Raw genomic sequence first — 9328 nt, forward strand, 5'->3', positions numbered from 1 at the left:
TCCAGTTAAGTCAAAAGGGTCTAAAGAAACCCAGGTTTTCTTTTTTGCATAACTTTATGAACATTCAGCAGAATGAAGCTTTTATCCCCCACCCACCCCATCCCATGTTTTATAGTAGGACTAAACTACTTTGCAATAATTTTGATTGTCTGGTCAAACACTAGCACAGAGACATTATGTAAAGAGACTTGCATATAAATATGTATATTTACGGTGGACACAAATGAAAACAGGGTCTCAAGTTTCCTCAGCTTTAAATTCTAGGGAAAAATGTTTTTATTTTTCATTTGGTGGTTTTGTTTACTTTCTGAGCCTTTAAAGTTTGTTTAAAATGGAGATTATGAATATATATATATTATACACAAACTGTGCAATTTTTTAAAAAGAGAATTTTGTACTATTAATGTACACTTTGCTTGTTTTTTTATTTAAAGATGTAGACTTCCCTCAGGTGGCTCTTTTGGGTGCATTTTTTGCACTTATGCAAAAAGAAAAAAAGGACAAATTATTACAAAAATAAATGTTTTAAGGATACAGTCTTTGTCCCGGTTGTGTTTGTATTTGCTTCTGGTGTTTTAAGGGTAAAATCTAGAAAATAGAGATGAAACAATTGGTTGATCATTTCTTAGTAGATTGAATCAGCCGTTTTTTTTCAAGCAAAAATGGCACAAAAAGTGGTTACTGCATTTCAAATGTAAAAAATGTGCTGCTTTTATCTGTTTGATATTAATCGAAACATAAGTACATTTCTCACCTGGCTCTCAAAAACTGTGAATATAATAAATGTCGAATTAACATATAATGAAAATAATCATTTTACAGGCTTAACTTTAACGTTGTTTTGTTTTTTTAATTACGCTTTTTTAAATGGCTTGGTATTTTTCCAAAGAAAACGAATTTGAGGGATCACATCCGGGTCACAAGATATAGCGTTTGATTTCCAAAACCATTTCCGTGTTCTCTTAGCATATTAGCATTTAGCAACCTGCTCTGTTGAATTATTTGCACGTAATTCAGACCCCGTTCGTTGTTTCCTAAAGGGCGAATCCTCAACACAAGACAGAAAGTGTAAGCTCAAAATGAATGAGTGTGTATTGCTTGCTTTTGTTTCTGTTTCGGTGTATTAGCTAACGAGTGTTTGGATAACGTTAATGGGCGGCTAACTGGCTAGCTCCAGGCTACGTAGAATATACACAGTGTGTTTTAATTATTATAACATAGGTAATTATGAGTCTTTGTCATGTTTTATGGGGAGTACACATGTGTCTCGACCAGATGTTTTCTGTGTGGTGTGAAGCTGTCTGTGACTATGCAGACTTCATCAGCTGAAGTGTCAAAACGAAACTAATAATTAATTGTTAAACAAATGTTATGTCATTGTCGTTGTAAATGGATGCTAGAAAACATACAGCATGTAATAACTGAGAGGATAATGCCAGATATTATGTACTAGAAAATACCACAAGGGGATATTTACATGAATATTTCACGAGTAAATTATACATATCGAAAAGTAGGGCTAAAAAGCAGAAGTCATTGAAGTCACATGAACAGGTAACGGATAAAACAGTCAGGCGGAAAGAGCACCCAGTTGTTGGGGGACACCGTGGGAGAATAAACTGGATGTATTCACCAGGTATTCACCATCTATCCAGTTCACGGAATATTGTTGTTACTTTCGATTTAAACACTTATGAAAGACATTCTCAGACCTTTATAATAAAGGACAAATGCAAGCATCAACATATCCTCAGAGTACCAATAGGGAAATAATTACTTGTGCAGAATGGCCCATTACTGAATAATTCGCATTGTATTACTGAGTAATAATCAATGATGGCTGTTTTTATCACTGCAGCTTTTTAAAATATTATTTTTAGCATTTTGGACATTTAAATAGGCAACGTAACTAGCAACCCAAGTTGTCAAGTCAATGTAATGAAGTGAAAAGTACAATATTCCCTGTAGTGTAGTGTAGTGGACTAGAAGAATAAGTTAAGTAAATATAAAAAATATACTCGCCAATGCTGCTCAGAGCAAACACATCTTCACATTAAGAACTAAACTTAAATTTGCTTTTAATACAATATTTGAGATTGTCTTGAAACATTCAATAATTATACTTAAAAAAAGAAAAGAAAATCTAAACCACACTTAAAAGGGTTTTAACCTTAACCCTATCTCACGGCCTATATCCGCAGGAGGAGTTTGATCAGTTGTGACCTGGGCTTTCAGTCACGTGATAAAGGGGTCAGATATAAGGATAGATTCTGCATTCAAATCCACTTTAATCAACTCATCTTAAATGTACAAGTATGGCATTGGTTCTTCCAACACAAACATGAATTGCTAGAAGGGAGCCGCTGTCGTGTTTCTGGGAAACAACTTCTGTAGAATTTGCACTTTATTTTGGCCCCAGGGAACAGAACAGCCTACAGTAAAATGTGGAGCGACAGTGCAACATTTGCCATAGTTATAACACAGACGCTGAAGTGTCAGCATCATGCAGCTGAGTCACACTCAGTGAGACTCCATTTCAGGAACATACAGCTGGAAATATGGTAAAGGCAGCCGGCTGTAGAGCAGCAGCAGCTCCTCCATGAAGCAGCAGATAGACATCTGCCCTGAGCAGGGTCTTCACTTCAGTAACAGTTTCACTTTGTTAGCATGTGACCTTAGCTTACGACTAGGTCTAGGTTTTCACATGTTGAGTTTTGTGTAAATAATTTGATTGTCAGTTAGACCAGGTGCTGCCATGTAAATAGTCTGAAACTTGTCTAAATGTTCAACATCTCCACTCCCGTGTGTTTACCTGGTTTCCCTCAGGGTGTCAGGTCTGGTCAAGGGTCGTCGAACAGTTAATGCACAGAGTAAAGAGGCGGAAAATTGAAGATAAAAGAGAAGACAGCCCTGAAAGGTATGTGTCATTTTAACCTTCACAGCTATTGGTAACATTTTATTTATTTTCATTATTATTTTTGATCAATGACATTTTTGGTCTAAGAAAGGCATTTTTTATTGTATTTGAAAATAACCTGGAGGTTCAAATCTGTCACAAGACATTGTAATAGTCCTGGAAAAATGTATCATGTTGTATGCTGACTAAGATGTTAGGTTTGCACAATCAGTATCACTTTAAATCACTTCTGAAAATATTTATAAAATTAAAAAAATGCTTTTAATAAGCTGTTAGAATAAAGTTCTTATATTTTTTTAATATCCTCTATTTGTTTATTTTGATCTTATTTGATAGGATTTTATTATGGGTATTCTGTTTTCTATTCCATTATCTTTACCATACTAGTGTAGCTTGACTTTACCAATAAGCACTATATAGAGCTAAGGCTGATGGGAATGTCCTTTGTAGCTAATATAATGGATCATGAACCACTGTATTCTGACCTGCTGGTGGTACTGAAAAGTGAACTGATCATCTTTAGGAAACAACCTCAGTGGGACGGGAATGTGTGAACCTAAATTCCTGGCAATCGCTCCAATAGTTGTTGAAGTCCTTTTGGACCAAAGGATTGGACCGATCACCTGACAGATTGGCACCTCCATCCATAAAAAAAATAACATTTAAAAATCACTTTAACAAGATTATACATTTAGAAGACCCATACGTAGTCTATTTTTTTGTTAGAACGTCCGACTTGGTAGGTCAAATAAGCCAAACTCAATCAAAGATTCAACCATGTTTGGCAGTTTGCTTGTGGTACTTTCCCTCTGGGATTTGCTGTAGCTGTGTCTGATCAGAGTTCCTGTCTTCAGCGTCAGACTGGCACTGGCAGGCATGACGGGGCCTGAAGAGCTCTCTGACAGCACAGAGGTGGTGGAAATGGATGACGTGAATCCCAATAGGTTCCAGGTGGAGAAGCATACCTGGGATGGCCTGAGGAAGATCATCCACAACAGCCACAAGAACACACGCGTGGTTATCAACAAAGCGCCACACGACTTCCAGTTCGTCCAGAAGGATGAGACCAGTCCGCAATCCCACCGCATTTACTACCTTGGTGAGCTGGGGACAGAAATGTAGTATTTTCATGCAGGCTCTGAAATGAGTACACGCTAATGTAATGTTCTACTCGTATTGTGAAAATACAGCTGAGATAAAGTGCTGTTGGCTTCAGCTGCTTACTTTCTGTCTTTTGGAAAACTAGCATGCTTCTGTGAATAATATGTGGATACAGCTGGTGAGTCACAGTTGTAGCCTGCAACTGGTTTCAGGCTCATTTGATATCCACCGAGCTGCAGTGGATCAAGGCTGTGTGTGCTTGAGCATACCTCTAACTCAACTAGGAACACAGATTACCTCTGAGGCCATCTTTCTGCTTTTTCTGTTGCAGCTGTAGTGCACAGAATCAGTAGAAAAGTGTTGCTGCTCTTTCCTGCTTTTCCTAATGTGTGTCAGTTGTAGTGTGTGATATCATTTCCAGAGCTCTGTCAAATGTTATTATTTGCCCCACACATACAGTCTGGAAGACCTGTACCCATGTAGCTCTGTTGTTGACTTTACGTGTGTTTGTGCTCTCATAGGAATGCCTTACGCCAGCAGGGATAACGCTTTACTCTACTCCGACATTCCCAGGAAGGTCCGCAAAGATGCTCTATTGGTTTTGTCATGGAAACCAATGCTGAATCACTTTCAGGTGAGAAGGACATTTAATTCATTCTGACACTTTCACTTAATTTCTATGGCGTTCACACCCCCCGTGAATTCTTGAAGAAATCTTTATTCACCTGCCTCTACATTGAATACAATAATCAAAAATGAATTGAAGTAAATGGAGGCTAACTTGTTCGCTTAACCATTAACTGTATTAAACGTTTCCCCATCTAGAGATTGTTTATGCACAGGTGTTTAGAAAAGTTCAGTTTTAGCGTAGTTACATGTGTTTTGGTCTTTTTAAAACGACTCTTTTAAATGTTCCCGTGACGACAAAACAAGCTAGACCACTTTATTTCCTAACAGAAGTTGTTCCCGCTGAAAGGAGAACATAAGAGTGTTATAATCATTGGTACCGACCAATTATCTCTTTAATTCAGTGTGGTAGCGTTTTCTTATGGTTTGTTTGTTTACCATGCCCTGAACAAACTCACTTTGACCCGCTCGGCCATCATGTTGTGTGTCCTCCTGTCACCCTGACCTCAGGCCAGCCCTCGCGACGGGAGCTTCTCTCGGGAGGAGGAGCTGCTGCGAGAGAGGAAACGTTTGGGGGTGTCTGGCATCACCTCGTATGAATACCACCGACCCAGCGGCCTCCTGCTGTTTCAGGCCAATAGCAGCCTGTACTACTGCAGCGACGGTGGAAACAACACTTTCACCGTGAGTTTCACAGCACTGTCAATGCCAAGTCACGCAGTGCATAATGGCTAAGATTGCTAATAGGTCACTACCTAAATAATTATCACTTTCGGTCCTTTAACAAGAAATTGCATTACAGAAACACGAAAAGGTATATTGGAGGTCATTTCCAAACTTTGAATGTTTTGTTAAGTTTCTCCAACAGAAAGCACTGGCAAGGATATTTTTCAACATCTCAGTAAAAATCTTAATCACAGTGAAGACAAAAATAAAATGTCAAAAAATGGTGAATACCAAAGAAAAAGAAAAACCCATATAACTCCAAAATGTTCAAAACATAAAAAAAACAAAACAACAGTGTTCAACTTATGAATGCAGACAATTATTTGAGCACACACATGAACACTTGAACCTCTAATTTATTTAGAAAAATATAGAATCTGAACCTTTGGAGACACCTTTTTACTGGACAGTGACATTTAAAAAATCTTCTAAAATCTCACTCTTGGTCAGACACAAGATAAGAAAATTAGGACTTGTTTTTACATCTTTACTGACTTTTGTTGTGACCTCAGAGCTAACCACTTCATGTGTTTGTTCAGACTACTCCAATGCGTCCTGTTGAGATTAAGAGCGAGAGTCCAGGAACACGCATGGATCCCAAGATCTGCCACGGGGACCCCAACTTCATTGGCTTTATCAACAACAACGACATCTGGGTGACCAGCATTGAGACGGGGGAGGAGAGGAGGCTCACGTTCTGCCACAAAGGTCAGGGCAGAGACGGTCAGATGATCCTGGAGAGTGTTACCTGGTGCTTTGAGGTTTTTCACAGTGTTTTTATTTGTCTCTGTACTGACATAGGTATTGGTAACCCAAAAGAGGACCCCAAATCTGCCGGTATAGCGACGTTTGTGACTCAGGAAGAGTTTGACCGTTTCACCGGATACTGGTGGTCCCCAGCTGCTCGTGAAGGTGAGTGAGAAAAAGACACATGTTGTATCTTAGCAAGGAGAACTTATTATCAACAATCATCAGTCAAACAAAGATGGGTTATAATATACTTGAATAACACATTTATTTATGTGAGGATTTGTTCAGGTTCTTCCAGAGTCAACGTTTTTCAGAATGATCCTGATACCTTTTTAACTTATACTTCTCCCGTGTGAGAAAAACGTCTTTGACTTGTTTTACTGATTTTTTTTTTTTTTTTCCTTCTCTCCGGTTCAGAATCCGATGGGGGTAAAACTCTGCAGGTTCTGTACGAGGAGGTGGACGAGTCTAATGTCGAGATCATTCATGTTCCATCTCCAGCTTTGGAAGAGCGCAAGACCGATGTCTACAGATACCCATGTGCAGGTACACAGATACAGATATAAACTAAAAACAGCTTTTGTTTTAAAACGCATAACTTTTGCTATGATAAAGCCTATCATTTACACTACACTGGTATTGTAGAATCCCTGAAAAAATTGAGAATTGCTGCTACATAACCCAGTTTTGTTTTGTCTCCAGGCAGCAAGAATCCCGACATTACTCTCAAAATAGTAGAAATCAGGACTGACAATCTCGGCAAAGTGAGTGCTTATTCAGTGCCATCAAATATAATGATTACCAGAAGGTTCTTTTGAAAGAGATCTTTAAATGCCGGCTTCATGTCTCCCTCAGATTATCAGCACACAGGAGAAGGAGTTGCTTGCTCCCTTCACCAGCCTGTTCCCTTGGGCCGAGTATATCACCAGAGCCGGATGGACCAAAGACGGCAAATAGTAAGTCTTTTGTCTATTAAAGTTAGAAAAATCACACTGTGATTTTAACGGCCCTACCTCTTTAAATTATCTTTAAACTTTGCCAAGCTCACGAAGCCCAGAACTTAGTCACATGACATCATTCTGCATACTGCGCATGCTTATCACCCCTCCCTCTGTGTGTGTCAGTGCGTGGGCGGTGATGATGGACCGGCGGCAGCAGCGCCTCCAGCTCGTCCTGCTGCCTCCGGCGCTCTTCATCCCTGCTCATCAGGCTGAGGCCAGCAGGCAGGAGACCCTGGAGGCCCTCGGAGACTCTGTCCATCCCTTCATCATCTACCAGGAGACCAGCGACATCTGGATCAATGTGAGGGTTCTGTTCATACTGAAGCCTGAACGTTTCTTACTTTATGTCCCATTCAATAATGATGCTCCCTGAAGTTAGTTATTTTTTCGGAACGTTTTAAGGTCTGTCCCGACTAGTTTGGAGTTTCGAAAGCTCTGATTAATTTAATAACCACTTGGCGCATCACAACTACATACTGTGATTGTGTCTGGCTCTTGTGATCTAAACAATTCCCGAGAACTCCAGGGCGTTGTAAAGTCCAAAAGTCTAGACTTTTAGAAAAAGATAGATTCTAAAATGCTTGTCTTACAAGAAAGAAAAGTGTAAAAAACCTAAATAGTTAACCAATTCTGCAGCTTCAATGTATGATTTATAAGAGTTTCTAGTGAGAAACCCATCATGACTCTCTATTTATCTTTCAGGTCCACGACATCTTCAATCCGTTGGTCCAAACCAGTGATGAAGAGATCACCTTCGTAACCGTGAATGAATCAAAAACAGGGTTCTGCCACCTGTATAAGATCACCAGCATGTTGCAGCGGGGCAGCTACGCCTGGGCCAACGGCTACACACACTCTGAAGGTAACATCGTCACTGAGCACAGGCTGGTACCAGCAGGAATACTTCACGGGAAACTTATTGTGAAAAAACCAATCCCCATAGTTTTTTACTTTAAAGGGGACCTATCATGCAAAATGCACTTTGTGATGTCTTTTATACATACATATAGTATGTGTCCCCGGTGCGTCGGGGAACTCACGCCAGGGCTCTCGACTAACTTTTTTCACCATCCTCCCGGAACCGTCCCGAAACACAATCTAAGCCGTCCCGAAATTAATGTGGACCGTCCCGAATTTAAAATATTAGTTTTTCTACTACTTATCATTAGTTAAAATCATTCAAAGTGACCTTTAACATAAATAAAACATCATACAAATCATTAGATGATAATTCATCAACCTTTTTATTTGAGTAAATCAGTCAATCACATGAACAAAGGCCAAATAGACTAGACGCTGATAAAAAAAGCCGCCCGCTGCCCTCAGGACTCACGGCCGCCCACGGATCCCGAGGGACGCGTAGGCGTGTCTCCAAATTACCACCACACACACACCACACACACACAACACACACACCCACACACACACCCACACACACACAACACACACACCACACGACTACTCTGGGGAGGTAGCACACACACACAACAAACACCTCACGAATCGGACTTACCATACGACCGCGGAGAAGGGAGCTACCAACAACAAGGGGTAACATACCCTACGCCATGGCTCGGCAACACACGCCCGCAAATTCCGGAATTCTTGTCCCGAGGGACGGTCGGGGGCTCCGCGCGCACTTAATAATTGCTGCCGGTTGTTTCAGACCTCAACACACACACACAAAACACCAAAAAAAACAACCAATTCCAGCACACAGACACAAACACAAATAAAGACACAAAAAACACATCTCAGATATACAATTTTACTCATACAGGTATACATCATCTACGATGATAATTTGTACCATAAAATAAGAGAAAAACATAGGTTGACGCCACAACAGACTTCACTACCCATTCACTCCATCCACTGTATGACTACCGCAGATACTACCATACTCAACAGCTCGAAAGGTTGCAGGTCTGCTCGGTATCGGGTGCCGCAGGACCTAGAGAGAGAGGACCAGACACATCGCTCTCCGCCACCCCCCCCCCCGCACCCCCGTCTCACACATTTCCCAGGTCTGCCCCAGCAAGCTGAACACAATGTCCCTGCACAGACACGGACGACAATCACACATGACGACGCCACCGTACAGAAGCTCCTGTCTCAACCGCTAACTCAACACAAATTACCCTCACTCGCAACACAACTACAGTCCCTCACACTCCATCACAAACAGCACGCAACACACCACAAC

At 40.6% G+C, this 9328-nt stretch overlaps 1 protein-coding gene across 1 annotated transcript; it reads left to right on the forward strand.

Moving 5' to 3' along the window:
• Nucleotides 1-918: 918 nt before the first annotated feature.
• On the forward strand, nucleotides 919-8085 carry LOC104946925 (dipeptidyl peptidase 9-like; the record flags this gene model as incomplete). Its single annotated transcript, XM_010772835.1, has 12 exons — nucleotides 919-1068; nucleotides 2827-2917; nucleotides 3772-4016; nucleotides 4540-4652; nucleotides 5156-5329; nucleotides 5911-6079; nucleotides 6173-6283; nucleotides 6539-6667; nucleotides 6824-6885; nucleotides 6977-7077; nucleotides 7246-7423; nucleotides 7825-8085. Coding segments are annotated over exons 2-12 (1599 nt in total), but the record flags the coding sequence as incomplete, so codon positions are not given.
• Between the last annotated feature and the right edge of the window lie 1243 nt (nucleotides 8086-9328).

The sequence above is a fragment of the Notothenia coriiceps genome, unplaced genomic scaffold (genome assembly GCF_000735185.1).
Source record: "Notothenia coriiceps isolate Sejong01 unplaced genomic scaffold, NC01 NC01_scaffold00011632, whole genome shotgun sequence".
NCBI lineage: Eukaryota > Metazoa > Chordata > Actinopteri > Perciformes > Nototheniidae > Notothenia > Notothenia coriiceps.